The 20,214-nt window shown below is 32.2% G+C and overlaps 1 protein-coding gene across 1 annotated transcript in view; it reads right to left on the reverse strand.

Moving 5' to 3' along the window:
- The window catches only part of LOC114343673 (regulation of nuclear pre-mRNA domain-containing protein 1B), a 79,383-nt gene extending 65,296 nt beyond the window's left edge, over positions 1-14,087 (reverse strand). The window contains exons 1-2 of the mRNA XM_028294508.2: positions 13,645-14,087; positions 10,408-10,641 (exon numbers count right to left, since the gene is read on the reverse strand). Of these exons, the coding sequence (XP_028150309.1) occupies positions 10,408-10,641; positions 13,645-13,801 (391 nt within the window). The 5' untranslated portion in view covers positions 13,802-14,087. The remainder of the gene's footprint in view (positions 1-10,407; positions 10,642-13,644) is intronic.
- Positions 14,088-20,214: the final 6,127 nt, after the last annotated feature.

The following is a 20,214-nucleotide window of genomic DNA, read 5'->3' on the forward strand; positions in this document are numbered from 1 at the left end:
TCCAGCCCTAATTCTACTGCATGCATCTCCATCTATCTCCAGCCCTAATTCTACTGTTAAAAAAATTTTACATATTTTTGTTTATATCTTTTTAGTTGGTTCCTTGACGACAAAAAGTAATAGAAACAAAATTGTAGAAAATTGAATTTGCAACATTTTATGTTTAATTAGATTTTTCGTAGGGTTGGTAGTTTACGAGATATAGCGTGAAATCCCTTTGCACCCCATTTCCAAGATGGCGGCCGGGGGACAAGGGTGGTGACCCCAAAAATTTGAACTTAAGCTTCTACTGATCCCCCCTACACATTAAATAAATAAAATTGACTCCTCTAACAAATGCAAGGTATGGCTTAAAAAATGTAACATTTTAATGGACTATTTATGTAGTTTGGGTTTATTTTTTTTATATATCTTTTGGTTGGTGTTTCACTGGAAGTTCCCCCCCCCCCAAAGGAAAATGTCTAGATCCGCCACTGCTAATGAAGCGCATTTAGAAAACTGAGGAACAACCATAACAAATGGTGCTAGAGCCGCACAAGACTTCTCACGTTTTCACGTATTCATTGATGTAGTATTGGTACTGGTAGGTCCATTAAAATAAGTAGGCTGCGATGGCTAGGCGACTTCGCGGTAATGAAGGAGATGGAGCCGTCCAAACACATTTATAACTAAAGACCGGATACGACAGGATAATTAATACGATATAATATGATTCATCTAACCAAAATCAGCAAAATCTTAACGTACAGATAGTCGAAGATGACATAAACCCGATTTTTTCATAGAAGATTGTAATTAGTATTTCGGGTTTACTTACTACCATGTATGTATTTTGTTTTTTTTTTTGTATTGAAATCAAGTCCATGTTTTCTACTCATATCTGATGTGCGGGACTTTATTATTTGCAAACCATCTAAGCTCTAAGCCAGTGGTCGGCAAAGTGCGGCTCCGGAGCCGCATGTGGTTCTTTGGCTCCTTAGGTGAGGCTCTGGCAAAAATATCCACAAAAGCGAATAATATTTTCATTTAAAAAAACTTGGTAGAATAGAAAAACATTACCTACATCTTATTCTGATAAATTCTGATAAATTAGCTTTTATCAAACTTACAAACTTTAGCATTTGTCAAAAGTCCTCTTGATGCTACGATAAACGAGTGGAAATTTTCTCCTTTTGAAATTGGCATTAATAGCTTTGAAATAATTTTTTTGGATTTAAGAACAAGGAGGTGTGGCGCTCTAAATTCGAACGTCTTTGTATTGAATTGGAAATATTGGGGAAGAAAAAATGTTCACAACACAAGTGATCTGCTTTGAATGGCCTGGAGATAGTTCAGAGAAATAAGGAAAAATATAGCCTGTTGGTGACACAACCCCCTCCAGGCCGAAACCAAATTTTTTGAGTAGTGTGGACATCTATAATAATGACCTATATGTTTCCTGCAGCCGATTTTGATGATATACATAGTTATAAACAATTGAAGATCAAAAAACGCTAAATTTTCGCTTTTTTCGTTTATTGCCAAATGGCTAAGCATTTTAAACAAATTTGGAAGTAAGAAACTCATAAACCATATAAAAAACTTCAATATGGCTTCCGTTGAATATGTCTATCCTTATTGGTTGCTTAGAAAATTTCAAAATAAATCATAAATTTTGAGTTTTTATAAATATTCATAACTTATGTAAAAATAAACTTAGAATCTTCTTATTACACGGAATGCTGGGACTTCTGGTGCTTAAATTACACACTAAATTTCATAACAATTGGTCAAATAGTTTAAAAGTTATTTAATTTGTTTATCCCAAATTAATTTTTTTTGTAACACTATAAGTCAGAAAATGATAAAGTTACAGTAATACTTTGGATAGTTTATGAAAGAAGAAGATTTCTACTAATAACTTAATTAAACAAGAATGACAAAAAATAATTCTAAGTATGGCAAAATTATTTTGCAAGAACATGTCGATTTTTTGCTTATAAACAATTAGAATAACTTTTTAACCAATAACCGTAGGAAAATTATTTTTCACATTTAGAAAGACTGAATTTTTATACAAATTTTAAAAAAGAAGAAATTGTCCTAGGACAATTAGGGACGAAGTTGCTGCCCCCCCATTTTTTAATTCACAGCAGCTTTCTTTATAACAATTACGAAATCAAATCAGTCACATTGGAAAGAACATACTTCAGAGTTTTAATGTACCAAATATAAAAAATATATACTTTCAAACAAATCGTCCACAAAGCTTCAAAATGTGACCCTTAAAATCGGCCGGCCTCGAAAGTTGGGAGATCGATGAGAAGGGGGAAGGAAATGTTAACTGTATCTCTTGTTCTCGCCTATGAATTTCGACGTTTCTTTTTTTAATTTGTATGTACTTTTTGCGTACAGTACGAGTATGCATTATTTAAATAAATTAATTGTTATATACACCATCAAATTTGTTTAAACAATTTTTTTTTCAATTTTTTTTAATAATATTTGAAGTAATGTTAATCACAAAACATACATATTTATGAATAATATAATAATACATAGTTTTTTATTAAACTTAGTAATAATTTAAAGTATGAAAGAACAAATTATCCCATTCGATTGTTTCTAAAAATAGTATTGGTCTATGGAAATCAGAAAATCTCAAATAAACTAGGTTTTATTTTTTTAGTAAAAATGCTATTAGATGAATGAAAAACTGAAATTACAGAACCACCAAAAAAGAGATAAACGTATTTGATTGGGGTTGGAAATTAAGCTAAGAACCGTTAGTGCCGATCCGATCAACAGATCTTCTTTATATCAGATATTTTATTAAAATAAACTATCTGCTCTTGCAAAACTGGTTGCACCGAGTACTTGTTAGTACAGAGATATAAATAGTTTATGGACTTCGATTATCAAAACCTCAATCTTTCTCTATTATCTATTTTGGAGTTTCTTTTTTTAATCTGCATGTACTCTTTGCGTATGTTACGGATATGTTTTTTGTTAATAAAGTGGTTATTTAATTAACTATGTAAATTGTGTAAACAATTTTTGGAAATTCTTTTACGATATTTTTAGGATGACTTTGTTGGCAATTATAGGAGTGGATCATATGCACTTGACTTTACAAAAACTTATAATAAATGGGTAACTGATAATTGTTACGTTTTTCATAAAAATACAAGTATTCCTAGATAAACCTCCTTTAATTTTATTTTAATAGTCTTGCTATCATACCAAAATGTGTTTTTTTGCAATCTTAAAATTATAACTTTCAATGTTGTAAGATACAATTATTACAATATTGTAGAAAATTTCTGAAAATAATTTTGTTCTTTTTATCCTCTCTCTAATTTTGTTACATTTCATTTTTCGTTTATCTAGTAGCATGTTTATCAAGAAATAAATCCTAGTTTATTTGAGATTTTTTATTTTCAATTTAATATTATAAGCCAATTTTAGATTTAGGAATAATTGAATAGGATTAGTAATATAATAATTACAGGGTGTAACAAAAATACAGGTCATAAATTTAATCGCATATTCTGGGACCAAAAATAGTTCGATTGAACCTAACTTACCTTAGTATAAATATGCACATAAAAAAAGTTACAGCCCTTTGAATTTACAAAATGAAAATCGATTTTGTCCAATATATAGAAGAGATTTTTTAATGAAAATAGACATGTGGTATTTTTATGGCAGGAGCATCTTACAAAAAAATTATAGTAAAATTTTGACACCCCATAAAAATTTTATGGGGGTTTTGTTCCTTTAAACCCCCCCAAACTTTTGTGTTCGTTCCAATTAAATTATTAATGTGGTACTATTAGTTAAACAAAATGTTTTTAAAACTTTTTTGCCTCTTAGTACTTTTTCGAAAAGTCAGTTTTTATTGAGATATTTTAAATATTCGTCAAATCCACCACATATTTGTATAATATGGTTAATTACGATTATGAAAACTTGGTAATCGTATGAAAATTTATTATTTATAATTTACAATTTTAGGCATATTTTGAACCATATTAAAAAAGAAGCCACATCTTGATAAGAGGTGCCTTATCGAAAAAATACTAAGAGACAAAAAAGTTTTAGAAACATTGTGTTTAACTAATGGTGCCGCAGTAATAGTTCAATTGGAACGTACACAAACATTTGGGGGGTGTAAAGCAACAAACCCCCATAAAATTTTTATGTAAACATATTAAAAAAGAAGCCGCAACTCGATAAAAACTGCCTTATCGAAAAAATATTAAGAGGCAAAAAAGTTTTAAAAACAGTGAGTTTAACTAATGGTACCACAATAATAATTTAATTGGGTTGTACACAAAAGTTTGGAGGGTTTAAGGGAACAAAACCCCCATAAAATTTTTATGGGATGCAAAAATTTCACTATAATTTTTCTTTAAGATGTTCCTGTCATAAGAATGATACATGCCCATTTTCAATAAAAAATCTCTAATAGTTTTCGATATATTGGAAAAAATCGATTTTCATTTTGTAACTTCAAAGGGCTATAACTTTTTTATGTGTAATTTGTATTAAGGTAAGTTAGGACCAATCGATCTATTTTTGGTCCCAGAATATGTGATTTAATTTATGACCTGTATTTTTGTTACGCCCTGTATAACTAATATGTACGTTGTACAATAAAAGTTACATCAAATATTATTAAAAAAATTGAAAAAGAATTGTTTAAACAAATTTGATGGTGTATATAACAATCAGTTTATTTAAATAGTATAACAGTTTAAAAGCATATTCGTAATGTACGTAAAAAGTACATACAAATTAAAAAAAGAAACAACGAAATAAATAATCGAGAACCAGAGATACAGTTAACAGCTCCTTCCCCCCTCTCATCGCTATCCCAAGTTTCAACGCCGGCCGATTTTAAGGGCCACATTTTTAAGCATTGTGGACGATTTCCTTAAAGGAAATCTTTTGTATACTTGGTACGTTAAAACTTTGAAGTATGTTCTTTCAAATGTGGCTAATTTTATTTCTTAATTGTTATAAACAAAGCTGCCGTGAATTAAAAAAAGAAGGGGGCTAACTTTGTCCCTAATTGTCGTAGGACAATTGTTTTTCTTTCTAAATGTGTGTAAAAATTTAGTCTTTCTAAATATGGAAAAATAATTTTTCTACGGGTAACGGTTAAAAAGTTATTCTAATTGTTTATAAGCAAAAAATCGACATGTTTTTGCAAAATAATTTTACACTATTTATAACTATTTTTTGTCATTTTTTTTAAATTAAGTTAATAGCATAAATCTTCTTCTTTCATAAACTGTCGAAAGTATTACTGTAACCTCATCGTGTTCTGACTTATAGTGTTGCAAAAAAAATTAATTTGGGATAAACAAATTAAATAACTTTTAAACTATTTGACCAATTGCTTTGAAATTTAAAATATAATTTAAGCACCAGAATTCTCAGCATTTCGTGTAATAAGAAAGTTATAACTTAATTTTTACATAAGTTATGAACATTTATAAAATCTCAAAATTTATGATTTATTCTGCAATTTTCTAAGCAACAAATAAGGATAGACATATGCAGCGAACGCCATATTGAAGTTTTTTATATGATTTATCAGTTTCTTACTCTCAAATTTATTTAAAATGCTTCACTTTTTAGTAATAGACGAAAAAAGCGAAAATTTAGAGTTTTTTGATCTTCATTTGTTTATAGATATGTATATCATCAAAATCGGCTGCAGGAAACATATAGGTTATTAATATAGACGTCCTTACTACTCAAAAAATTTGGTTTCGGCCTGGAGGGGGATGTGTCACGAGAAAAATCTTATTTCTCTGGACTAAGAAGGAATAGTCTAGGCGCCAAATAGAGGTCACCGTGTCCTTTTCAATTCTGATGGACAAACTCAACGGTCTCTTATGGATTTTTTGCTGCTGATTACGAATTTCGAGGGTGGAATTCGATCCGAGTGGTCAAAAAATTGTTATAAACAATTTAATTGTTAATAAATTGTTTATAAGGCTCTGGCTCATTAACTAAAAGAGATAAAAAAGAATGTTTCAAATAAAATTTGTTCGCTAATAAAAAACGAAGAAAAAAACGTGTACTAAACTTAAATCCATCAATTAGAACTCAAGATATTGTTAAATTAGTGCACAATGCAAATTGCAAAATAAGTATTTTTCGAAGCTTTATCCATCGTAACTCGGCTTCTGCGCATGCAAATAAGCCTCAGAAGGTCTCATTTTAAAGTTTAATGAATATGCTTCCAAAAAAAGTTTGTTAAATTACTTTGTCTTTATTTGTTTAAGTTACATCCGTTTAAAGTTAAAATTTTCTTAAAAAAATTGTAAATTAATTTGTTTATAAGGGTTTTAAGCAAATTTGAGCTGTAAACGTTTATACTTTAATTAAAAATAATGATAGAAGAACTTAAAAGGAACATTTTGAGCTTAAGAAAATGTTCGCATGTTTATTTTTGGCCAATATATCGATATTTTAATACCGCGCTCTGAGGCGCGAGATTGACTCACCGCGTAAAGGTTCACGAGCAAAGGGCTTGTTTATATGTGGGCGGTTTGCCAACGTCGACTGCGCGGTTTACCTGTTTTACTTGATCTCACCCTAATGCCGCCTTTGAAGTTTCACCCTAATACCAAGAAAAACAGGGGGAAAACAGGTAAACCGCACAGTCGACGTTGGCAAACCGCCCACATATGGACAAGCCCTAACTTCTCGATGAAAATTATAATTTCTATGTATATTATATACGTTATCTTCATTTTTTATTTTTGAAGATCCTAATAAAATTTTATTATATAATTTTTATAATTAAATCATCATACTGTACCTCGTATTATCACCTTTCATTCTATTTATTTTGTCTTCTATTTTTTGTACTATATAAGAAAAAAAAACTATTAAAAACTAATATTTCAAAAATATAACTAAAAAGTAAGTTGATATTATTTATTAATACTATTTTTACAAACATTATCTTTCATGTATCTGCATCGAGATATACAGAGAATCTCAGCTTTTTTACATCTGCATAAGTTCTTAGAGCAATTTTTACAGTTACATGGTGGTACTAAGTATGTTCTTGTGGGCAGTAAAACTAAAACTTTCTGGGGCTTCAGAGTCTAATTATCTAGATGATATCCATATAAAGTGGATCTAGTTCTTTTGCAACATCATCAAGGCACGTCAATTGTGTGTATGTCGCCATAACATAAATGCTCGTCTTATATGCAATGATGATGCTGTAAAAGAACTCGATTCATTTTATATGGATATCACATATTGGCTCATTTGCATGCGTAGAAGCCAAGTTACGATTGATAAAGCGTCGAAAAATACTTACATACTTGACTGTGAGCCGCTTTTGCGCCTCATAGCGCGCCATTAAAATATCGATATCTTGACCAAAAATAAACTAACGAACATTTTAAAAAGCTCAAAATGTTCCTTTTGAGTTTTTCTATCATTATTGTTAATTAAAGTATAAATGTTTACAGCTCAAATTTACTTGAAACCCTTATAAACAAATTGATGTACACTTTTTTTAAGAAAATTATAACTTCAAACGGCTATAACTTTAAAACAAATGAAAATAAAGTAATTTAACAAACTTTGTTTGAAAGCCTATTAATGAAGCTTTAAAATGAGACGGGCTCATTTGCATGCGTAGAAGCTGAGTTACGATCGATAAAGCTTCAAAAAATACTTATTTTGCAATTTGCATTGTGTACTAATTTTACAATATCTTGAGTTCTAACTATTGGATGTAAGTTAAGTAAACGTTTTTTTCTTCGTTTTTTATTAGCGAACAAATTTTATTTGAAACATTATTTTTTATCTCTTTTAGTTAATGAGCCAGAGCCTTATAAACAATTTATAAACAATTAAATTGTTTATAACAATTTTTTGACCACTCGGATCGAAATCCACCCTCGAAAATCGTAATGAGCAGCCAAAATTCCATAAGAAACCGTTGAGTTTGTCCATCAGAATTGAAAAGGACACGGTGACCCCTCTGGCGCCTAGACCAGAAGACATGATCATTTTCAACGCTTGGAATAGTATTCCTGATTCTTATGATCAGCTGAAAAATTCCTTTTCGATTCTACATATCAATATTCAAAAACGTGAATTTTGCGCCAAAAATTTTGTAAAAAATACAGTGTTGTAGGAAATAAAACCTTACAAAACGAAAAAAAAATAGAAGTTTGTACGATGATTAGAAACGAAGATATCGCAAAAAAAACGGAAAAAACACGTTTTCATTTTTTGGGGGGTTATGGATGGGGTTTAAAATTTTTTTTGGTCGAATACTTTTTGATGTATAACATGTGGTTTTTTTTTGGAATATCGCTGGAAGCATTTTTCACTATCTTAACAGACTAGAACCTTTAGTTTTATTTAGTGTAATAAAAGTTTGCTGAACAAGCAGATTTGGCTCCCAATTTTTTTTAATTGATGTAATGTTCATATTTGGCTCTTTGGCAAAAAAGTTTGCCGACCACTGCTCTAAGCTATTTGCAAAAACTATTGCTTCGTCAGCATAGCTAATGTTTTTTTAAAGGCACTCTATTCTGCATGCGTCAAAATGTGAAATATCTTGTGCAACACTTATTGGCGATTCGGATTAAGATCGCAGCGCCAATGTGGTATCAAATTGAACCGAGCTAATGGGCCATTGTGAAGTTAGTCCATTAGTCGTATTGATGACAGTGGAGAAACTACTGGCGCGGCATCCCATTGTTTACATATTGTATGTTGTATGTTTAGTTTTGTTCGTTTATCTGTGTTTTTATTTTAAATTTAATTATATTTTGTACACAAAACACAATTAACCTTTAACGCGAAACAACAAACAAAATAAATAACAACAAACGAGTAATATACAGCAACAATTAAACGTGATTAAACCATAAACAAACAAAGTCTTCTAACCTAAACAATATGCCAGATGCCATGCCTTCAACCGTCAACGTGAAAGAAAATAAACAATAATCGCCCCTTAGCTCGGTTACTGCAATATCCTCCAGAGGGCGTATTGCTTAGGACGAGATGCCAATTGTGGTTGTTCCTCAGTTTTCTGAAGGCACTTCAGTAGCAGTGGCGGAATATTTCCCTGGGGGAGGGGGGCGACTTCCAATAAAATATAAATCCCAAAATACATAAAATAGATAAACAGATAAACCCAAACTACATAAAAAACATAGATATTAATAACATGTGCAATAACTTCGCTTAATTTTCCTAACTGTCGGTTTAATTGGAATGAAATGGTCTGTCTGTACTAGTCTGTAGTAAGTTTCATGTCGGCTAATAAATTTTTTATGTTCCAACAATTTTTTATTTAATTCTGGACCGTGTTAAGGGGAAATTCCCCTATTTCTCTTAGATCCGCCACTGTTTAGTAGTTCTCTAAAGATAAAGAAGAACTGCAGCTATGATAGTATTGGATAAGCGTGAACCATTCATGAAAACATGATAATTCTGATGTCACTCTAGCCACACATTTTATATCGCACTTCTTCAGTTTTCTGAGGCCTTTTCGGAGGTGTTCTGAAGACTGAGATATGTTGCATCTATTTTTGACCACGAATTCATATTCAACACGCAAATATGCATGAAGAAAATGAGCCTGGCTTCTTTCAATAATAGATATTTTCGTTCACTTGACCATGAATTAGTGCACTTAACGTAAATCGAGTACCTGAGTTTTAGAACTTCGGAAGGCTGTAGCTCGAGAACAGTAGTTTTTCAGACCTAGGTGCCATGGACTTTTCTAATCTACTCACTAAGAACTATCATTGAACGAAGTTTCGTTAAATTTGACCGGGACCACTTTTCCATAAGGAGTGTTGCGGGTACCTCGTACAGCATCTTTGATTTGATTTAACTTGTTTGAAAATGAATCATGATGTTTGGGCAAAAATCAAATGGAACAATTATATCAATAAAACATTTGTTTTTTTTGCTTTCACATTATTATCTTCAATTCTCGATTGTAATCAAGTGTGAAAAATTATAACGGCATAAAGTACAATGATGCTCGAATTATCTCGAGTATGCATAGTTTGGTCAATTTAGCACACTCAAGTTACCCCTGCGGTGCGTTAGTGCGGTGGGGTGTCGTACACCCCAGCCAGAAATATTTTGGTGTTCTTTGTTGACATATTCAGAATGATATTATTTGTATGTTTGCAATTTACTGCTATTTTTTAGATCAAAACAATAAACGCATTTAGTAAAGATTACAGATATCTTATTTCTGCGATATTTCTTTGTACGCTTGATTATTTTTATTGGTGTTCTACAATAATAGTAATATTTACAAACTGCACTAAGGCAGGGTTAACTTGAGCGTGCACGATAAGGGGTTAATATCTTTATTGTAAATATAATATAAAAACAAACAGTACATACCCATTATTCTTTGAAATTCTAGTATCAGCTTATTGTCATATATTCCCCTCTCATTCCATATTTTTATCAACCTATTCAGACTATTTTTAGTTTTTGTATCACTTTTAGACATGTGCTCAAATGCTTTGTCGAGGATTAAACTAAATTCTTGTCCATATTCTGGTCCCTTTTTCCTGCTGTTTTGAATAACATCATTTGCAAGATACATGAACGTAAGTTTTTTGGAATCTTTGGCTACAAATAAACTTATAATTAATTTATATCAAATAGAGGTTATTATTGTAATACTGGTGTTACTGTAAAATGCTCAGAATATCCTACGAGTACTTCAAGCGCTTCAAAAAATAAAGAAAGGAAAAGCAGTCGGACCAGATGATATTCCTGGGGAAGTATAGAGAGCATTGGGAGAGACAGGAATAAGTTGGCTAGCAGGTATATTTAATAGAATTATGGAAGTTGGACAAATGCCAGAAGAATGCAGTATATTAGTGCCTGTCTACAAAAACAAGGGAGACATACAACAATGTACAAACTACAGGGCTATAAAACTACTTAGCCACACCATGAAAATATGGGAGAGAGTAATTGATAGAAGGATACGTGAAGAAACCGAAATATCCGATAATCAATTTGGCTTTATGCAGGGCAGATCAACAACAGATGCAATTTTCATTGTAAGGCAACTGATGGAAAAATACAGGAATAAAGAGACCAACGCTCATATGGTATTCATTGATCTTGAGAAAGCATATGATAATATGAATAATGCACCAAGGGTGCACCAAGTAGCACCAAGGGTATAACGGATAATCGAAAAGACGGTTAACAGAACGTTAAAAAAATTCATAGTACAACTCTCAAATTTTATTTGTATGTTTTGTTTAATAATATAAGAGGGATCTGTGTTCGTCCAATCCAATTAATTTGGTTTAGAATATTCTGAAATCTTGTTTGTTTTACTGTTAATTCAAATTTTGCAAAGAAGAATTTCTTAATCAGAGTAAGATCATACAATCTACTTTATAGTCTTCTTCTTGTCGAGAATTCCACTCAATGAATTGTTGTATGTGCGGTGCAGCTTCTCTGGCATCTTTACGCAAATCTTTGTTTGTACAAATGCGTTGGTAGCATCACTGTACATTTCAACGAATATCGTTTGGCTCATCGCAATGCTCAAAACTCAATGCTAACAAAATGAATAATTGATTATGTACGGAACCTGACGGTTAACATAGGTGACAGTTAATGGAGAGATGAATAATCGAGGTTCCACTGTATATAAGATTGATGGTTCGGCCATGTGGACACAATGATTCCATCTAGAATTCCCAGAATGGTACTAGCTAGTGCAGCGGTAGGTAAAAGGCGAAGAGGAATACCAAGATCAAGATGGAGCAACGGAGTTGAAGAAGATATATGAGAAGACTTAACGTAAGTAACTAGGAAAGAAAGGCAACTGACAAAAGGAAGTGGAAAAGAATAGTGCATCAAGCCATGGGTCTATTTATATTTGTACTAGGCTCGTAGTGCTTACACATTATTTTTAATTAGTTCTTAAAGAGAACTAGGGTTGGGGTGTATAAACTTCAACTACAGGTCAGAGCTGATATATGACGATGACCTGGTAATTGTGGCAAAATCAGAAAAAGACTTATAAGTGAATATGAATGTTTGGAATGAAGCTTTTAAGAAATTTGGGATAAAAAAATAAATAGTGAAAAAACAGAAGTTTTAGTAATATCGAAAACTCGAGAAAATATAAATGTAAAACTAAATAATGAGACCATTACACAAGTAGAGTAGTGATGTTGCAAAAGTAACTATTTGTTACAAAGTACTCGTTACTTACAAATACCGAAAGTAACGATTACTATACAAAGAGGCAAATCGTTACTTTGATTACTCTGATTACTTCGTTACTTCATACCTCATACCAATCGTATCAGAGCGAGTAACAACTATTGCATCTACTTTGATTACTCTGATTACTTCGTTACTTCATACCAATCGTATTAGAGCGAGTAACGACTATTGTTTTTACTTTGATTACTCTGATTACTTTGTTACTTCGTACCAATCATATCAGAGCGAGTAACAACTATTGTATCTACTTTTATTACTTTGATTACTCTTATTACTTCGTACCAATCGTATCAGAGCGAGTAACGACTATTGTATCTACTTTGATTACTCTGATTACTTCATACCAATCGTATCAGAGAGAGTAATGACTATTGTATCTACTTTGATTACTCTGATTACTTCGTACTTCATGAAGATCGTTATTATATCGGAATTCCTATACAAAATACCTATCTACTGAGAAATACGATTCTCGATATAATTACTGGCACTCAAATACAAAAGTAATCATAGTAATCAAATCATTTTTATCTCTTAAACAGATTGGTGAAGGTCGTTGTTATATCCGAATACCTATACAGACCTACCTACTGAGAAATACAATTCTCGGTATGATTACCGGTACTCAAATACAAAAGTAATCATAGTAATCAAAGTAACGAATACAGTAAATGATTACTTTATACAAAATACCTACCTACTGAGAAATACAATTTTCGATATGATTACTGGTACTCAAATACAAAAGTAATCATAGTAATCAAAGTAACGAATACTGTAAATGATTCCTTTATACAAAAGTAATGATTTGTAACGAATACTCGAAAGTAACTATAATCAACATCACTAAAGTAGAGGACTTTAAGTATCTAGGATCAACAATAGAACCAGAAATAAACAGCAAGGTAATGAGTGCAACAAAATTATACTATGCACTAAATAAATGTTTTATTAGGAAGAAAGAAGTAAGCCTGAAAACGAAAATGAAGGTATTTCAAACTGTATACAAACCTGTGCTACACTTCGGTAGAAAAACTTAGAGATTCGTGAAAGGTGCATTATTGGAAGGACCTTAGACAGACTTGAAACGAAACAGTTATCGTGGTTCGGACATATGGCAAGAATGAGTGAAGGTAGAACTGTAAAGAAGGCATGGAAAGCTGCATCCGACAACAAATGACAAAGAGGCAGGCCAGCAAGAAAACGGAACGCGGATATTGGAAAGGCTTGCGCAAAAAGAAATATATGGGGTGGAGAGAAGCAGAGAGACTAGCTACTGACCGAAAGGCATGGAGACGTCTGATTTCTCCACTTATCTCGACACTGTAAGGTATAAGAGGGCAGCTTAAATAAGTAAGTAAGTAAGCAGCTTACCTTTAATCAATTCTCGAAACCAGATTTGTACCACTTTGCCGTGATGTTTCCTATGATGAATTAACCACAAACTGAGTGTTTGTATACTTCCCGAAGAGTTGTTTAAATCGGATAATTTATTAATAAAGGCCGCCTCTGTAAAACCTCCTGCCATCATGAAAAGATATCTCCTGGCTGTCGATGAAGGGCTAACTTTTCTAATTACTAAATAAAAGTAAATATAACCATCACATCAAATACAACTGATGAAATATTAAGTCCGGTTTTTATACATTTAAGCTGTTTTAATACACCTACGTATAATGTACAAACGACGACATTATTATACTAGTAAGTATGTTTAAACGTACTAGAGATAAATACAACTATTTTTAAGAGTATGTAATCTCCCTGACAACAAATATTTCAAACCTGCATAACGCAAAACGCATGCATTTAAAATAATCTACAATTTTCTTACGATCGACAGCGACAGCAGACAAGTGACATTTGAACAGCGTTGCCACATTTAGGAGGTTTCTACTTTTTGTCAGATTTTTTATATTCTTTTAAAATTGTATGCCCTGTTTTTAAATTAGAAGGAGTAACCTCAAAAGATAGATTCACACCCAAGAATAATGGCACTTGCCACTTGCGTCACTTGCAGAGACGTCAATTGCGACGTATACGCATGTCTGGTTGATTACAAGAAAGCATTTGATCGAGTACAGAGTACAGAAATGGGTACCGGCTAAATAACATCAGGTATGCAGATGACACCATAGTATCTGCGGAAAATCTAGAAGACCTACTAAGTCCTTATAAACAAAATCAGTGGCGTACTCAGTATGGTTCCGCGGTTTCCGCGGAACCATCAGGGCCCGGTTAATGCGCTTTTGCTTATGCTTTTTGCTATATTTTTTTATGCCTACTAGTAGATTTTTGGTATCACCAATAATTAATAGTTGTTTTGAAAAAACAAAATTTTTTCAATTACCTATATATTTTTTTTTTTTTATTTAAAACCAAATTGTTTTTAAAAATGAGCACTTTGAAGCGGTAAAACTTACAGATCATATAAAGACGACATAAGTCAAGTAACTTGTGAAGCGGTAATGATTAATTTAATTTGGGATGCTAATTAGGGGGTGATTTTTACGATTTGTTTACCAAAAAAGTGTTCAACTTTATTTTGAGCGTTACATAGTTAATATTGATGCTAGAAACTAAAAAGTGACAAAAATATATTAAAAAAGTTGTGATGACTTTTCTCGAAAATTGATTCATTTTTAGTTATTTCACGTTGAAGTATTCGATTTGGAATTTGACAAATAAACAACCTACATTTCATGACCTACTGGGTTTAAAGACTTCGTATACCTATACACCATATTTTTCACTTTTTTTATAAGCTATATTTTTACTAAGAATATCCTTTTTCGATAACGTACTTACTTTTTGAGGGTATTTACAAAAAAACCGTCTTAAAACGTGTTTTTTTTTCAAAAATGAACATATTCACTCTCAAATAATTCGAAAAGTATTGACTTAGTGAAAAAACTCTAAAGACCGCGTCCCACCATCAAATAATTTGATCAAACTGGTTTGAGCAAACTGAAAGTGACAGTTAGTGACGTCACATCCTGAGTGTTCATTGTGGATAATAATGAAAAATTTTAATTTTAAATAAAGTGCAAACAAATTAGACAACTCAATACAAAAAATTTGATCAAACTAGACTGATAGTGAGAGCACAGATTTTTAGAATTTCAAAAAAACTGCAATTGTGACGTCACTTTGACGTACTTCCTCAAGTACGTCAAGTTTGCTCAAACTGTTTGATCAAATTATTTGATGGTGAGACGCGGCCTTTAGTGAAAAAAAAGACTTAGTGAACTTAAAGGTTGCTTAGAATTAGTAAGTTGATCCGTTGATCCAATTCCGGACTTATCTTGAACGTATGTTTTTCACCCGAGAAAGGGTAAAACATACCTAGGGCAGAAGCGCACATCGACATAATAGGTATCACTTTTTTTTGTTTGACATGTTAGCTATGTGTATGCCAAATTTCATCTTAATCCGAGCAGTTCTTTAAAATGTACTTACAGCAAAAACCGTGAGTAATTAGCTTGAGTTTTTATGATATATTTTATGATATATATGATGACTTATATTTAATGTTTTGGGCGGGGGCCCGCATCCCATCTGGAACCAGGGCCCGCTGATCTATCAGTACGCTACTGAACAAAATCGCTTATTAAGGCCGCGTCTCACCATCAAATAATTTGATTAAACAGTTTGAGCAAACTCCGGAAGTGCGTAAAAGTGACGTCACAATTGCAGTTTTTTGAAATTCTAAAAATCTGTGCTCTCACTATCAGTCTAGTTTGATCAAATTTTTTGTATTGAGTTGTCTAACTTGTTTGTACTTTATTTAAAATTAAAATTTTTCATTATTATCCACAATGAACACTCAGGATGTGACGTCACTAACTGTCACTTTAGTTTGCTCAAACCCAGTTTGATCAAATTATTTGATGGTGGGACGCGGCCTTTACAGTCAACAATATGGATTCAATATAAACGTAAAGAAGAGCTTAATGATCAAAGCAAGAAAAAGATAACGGGACGTCAACTCTACATCAACCAAACCGATTTAGGACGTAGAATAAATACAGAGAAGACAGGGGCGGCCCGTCAGGGTAGGCAAGGTAGGCGCCGCCTAACCTCTTCAAATGTACAATAATAAATTATTTATTAATTTAAATTACTTATTTCAAAACTGTAATTTATAAATTTTGATACAATACCTAAGTATCTAATAATCTAAAATAATACAAAGCTACTTTGTAATTCATCTCTGATGTTGTAATAATTATTGTACGCTCCCCGTAGCGTATCATTACTACGACGGCTTTACCCTAGGGCAGGCTCTCTAAAAAGTAGCCGAACAGAATTCGCATTTGTCTCACTCTTTCCGCTAAGCACAGCGGTTGTATTGTCGCTTGCCTGGCCGTGTATTTTCGGGCTATAGGTAGGCTAGATTTTTTTGAGCCTTTGACATTGGTTGTGCCGAGCTGCATCTCGGAACTGCCAATTGCATGTTTTAGGATCTTGACTACCAATTCTGAAAAAAACGAAAAGTTCGAATTTTGTCCTGAAATTTGGTACGTGGGGTTAGAATAATATTTCTAACAATTTTTCCAAATAACTCTTTGTGATATCTCTAACGCGAAACAAAATATTGAAAATTCGTCCTGTTTGTGAATTCGCAGTAGACCGCGTTTAAAATTTAAATTTCAGTGGACTATCTTAAAAAGTGTAAACCATCAAAATGAATGACTGCAAAATTTCAAATCTGTATTTATTTTGATAGCCGAAATATAAGGGTGTTTTCATCTTAAATGCGACACACTGTATACAGGGTGTTTGGTAAAGAATGGGCCATAGCTTAACACCAGATTCCTGAGGTTAAAATATGTCGATTTGAGCTAACTTACCTTAGTACGAAAGTTGATAATAACCGAAATACTCCGTCAAAGCTAAAACTTTTATTTTATTTATTCTTGAATATTTCCTAACATACATTGGATAATAACACACAATTTGGTAAGCGGGGATTTTTTGAGACGAGAAATCTAAATTCTCCACCAAAAATGATGTATTATCCAGAGGGCGCCACATACGCCTTTCAGCGCCCATTTAATATGTTCAATTTTTTTTATTACCCACTCTACATACTTTCTAAATAAAAAATTTGATTCTGTTAATAGTTTTACTTAAAAAAGGTATATTACATTCATCTCGCTAAACTCAACCGTTTTCGAGATAAACGCATTTTAAATCTGCGAGGCAACATAATTTTTTGCATATCATTGTAGTTACAGTTACACCCGAAAAATAACTTCAAATGGAATTTGCGATGCAATGATATAAATATGAGAACTGGCACAATTATTATGGTTTCAAGTTTATTTTTCGGGTCTAACTACAATGATATGCAAAAATTATGTTGTATCGCAGACTTAAAATGCGTTTATCTCGAAAACAGTTGAGCTTAGCGAGATGAATGTAGTATAACTTTTTAAAGTAAAAATATTAAGAGAATAAAAATGTTGATTCAAAAACTACGTGGCGTGGGAGATAAAAAAAAATTAAACGTATTAAATGAGCGCCGAAAGACGTATGTAGCGCCCTCTGGGTAATAGATCATTTTTGGTGGCAAATTTAGATTTCTAATCCCAAAAAACCCCGCTTACCTACCAAATTTCGTGTTTTTATCCCATGTCTCTCAGGAAATATTCAAGAATAAATAAAATAAAAGTTTAAGTTTGACACCCTGTATTTCGGTTATTATCAACTTTGGTACTAAGGTAAGTTAGCTTAAATCGACCAATTTTAAGCTCAGGAATGTAAGGTTAAGCTATGGCCCATTCTTTACCAAACACCCTGTACCTATAGGTATGTACATATTATTATACACTATATGTGTCGCCTACCCGGATACTGATGTCACGAGCCGCCACTGAGAGAAGATTAATATAAATACAAAGAAATATATAATACAAAGAAGATTACCGATTTAGGACGTAGATAAAATACAGAGAAATGATCGAGACTGGATTCTGGTGGAAAAAACTTGCTTGTTTTAAGCTTCAGCAGCAGTGCAAGCAGTGTTCTCAGACCTCCTGAAATTTCAGGAGACCTACTGATGGCGACCCTCGCCTACTGATCTACTGATGGCGTCCTTAAACCTCCTGATGAAGTGATGAAATTCTGAAAATCATCGGGTTTTGTTCCAACTCGATACAAAACCGTTCTTGAATGATTACGAGGATGCGCAGTAACGAAAAATGTGTTACTGCGCAGCATTACACGTCATTGCGCATGCGCGTAACGTTTCAAGAACGGTTTTGTATGGAGTTTGAATTTTTCAGAATTTTATCCTATTTCATTTTTTTTTATTTTTATGCTTTAGCCGCCATCTAGCGTTGCCACAGCCGTCCCTTACAGATTTTATAGAACCCGACCCGTTGCATGCCTACCTATAGGGCTTTTCATCGATTGTCATTTGTTTCGAGCTTCTGTCATTGTGTCACATAATATTAATATATCTACGCCATACGTCTTTGGTTTGTATCATTGTAAATACCAATAACGTATGACGTAGATATATTAATATTATGTGACACATGACAGAAGCTCGAAACAAATGACTGTGAATGAAAAGCCCTATAAACGTAAAAATACTCCACCAACTGATTCTACTGATTTTTCGTGGCGACATCTAGTTGCCAATCTATAAACGTAAAGACTGAAACTACAGAATTCTACCAATTTTTGAGGCGAGCGAGTCTCCTGAAATCTCCTGATCGTTCGTGGCGACACCTCCTGATCCTCAAAAAAGTCATCTGGGAACACTGAGTGCAAGTAGTATTTTTCGGGTAATAATATTGAACAGTTCTGGCATTCGGTGAGCCCCTTAAAAGCAAACAAAGGAAAACTAAAATATCTAAACATCTGTTTCTTTGCCAAACAAATGCTGCATTGGCATTTACCCATTTCTAATGTAAAATGTGAAATAATTTTTTACGCTTTTAACCGTATTAAAACTGATGATCACAATAAACTTTTAAATAAAAATGTATCTTCAATATTATTTGCCAACAAAGAAATGAATGAGGTTGGGAATTTTACCAAATTTGATCCAGACATGCAGTTATTAAAATCAATGGTTGACAAAATATTATATAAGAATTGAAACTGATAAAAAATAATTATCAAGTAGATAATTTTGTTTCGCTGTTAAAATGTAAAAAAGTTTGGTTTTTTATATTCCAATATATTTATATTGGTTTTTTGTAATAATAAAAGAATCCTAAATTATATACAAATATGTTAATAAGTTATTATAATAAAGTTTTAATCAGGGACCCGGACCGTACCGCTAAAAACAGAAAACCGAACCAAAACTGATATTTTTTAGTGGACCGGAACCGAAACTGAACCCTAATTTGATATTAATTATAATTTTTGAAACCAAACCATAACACTGAATTTTTCAAACGGTTTTATCGGTTATTTTTCGGGTTTTGTTGTTCATAATATTGTTACTTTTGTTTTTGTTATAAATTAATGCAAACAATTTTACAGTGTTTTGTAATGGGTTCTACCCTTTTATTAAATAAAAAATAAATTGCAAGATTTTATTTATTTATTTATAGTACTATACAATTGACCTGGCCTCTTGTGACTAATCCAGGTCGTTTCCTGATGGGATTACAGTAGTTTATTACAATATTATTACTTTAAGAACTTTTTCTATTTGACTAATTAACAATAGCCCCAATCTACTACTAATTATGAAAACTACAAATTGTAAACAATTCTAATAAACAGTTCTAATAAACAAATAACAACAACTAAACAAAAACTAATAAACAAAAGATAAATTATTACTTTTTTTTTGAACATATAATTTTTATAAAAGTGCTCCCATTTCTCATTCTCAGATGAGAAATGCCAGCACTATTCATCTAAAAATAGTCACGAATAATTTTAAGTGCAGCTCTAATCGACTTTATGATATTC

The sequence above is a fragment of the Diabrotica virgifera genome, chromosome 9 (assembly GCF_917563875.1).
Source record: "Diabrotica virgifera virgifera chromosome 9, PGI_DIABVI_V3a".
Classification (NCBI taxonomy): Eukaryota; Metazoa; Arthropoda; class Insecta; order Coleoptera; family Chrysomelidae; genus Diabrotica; species Diabrotica virgifera.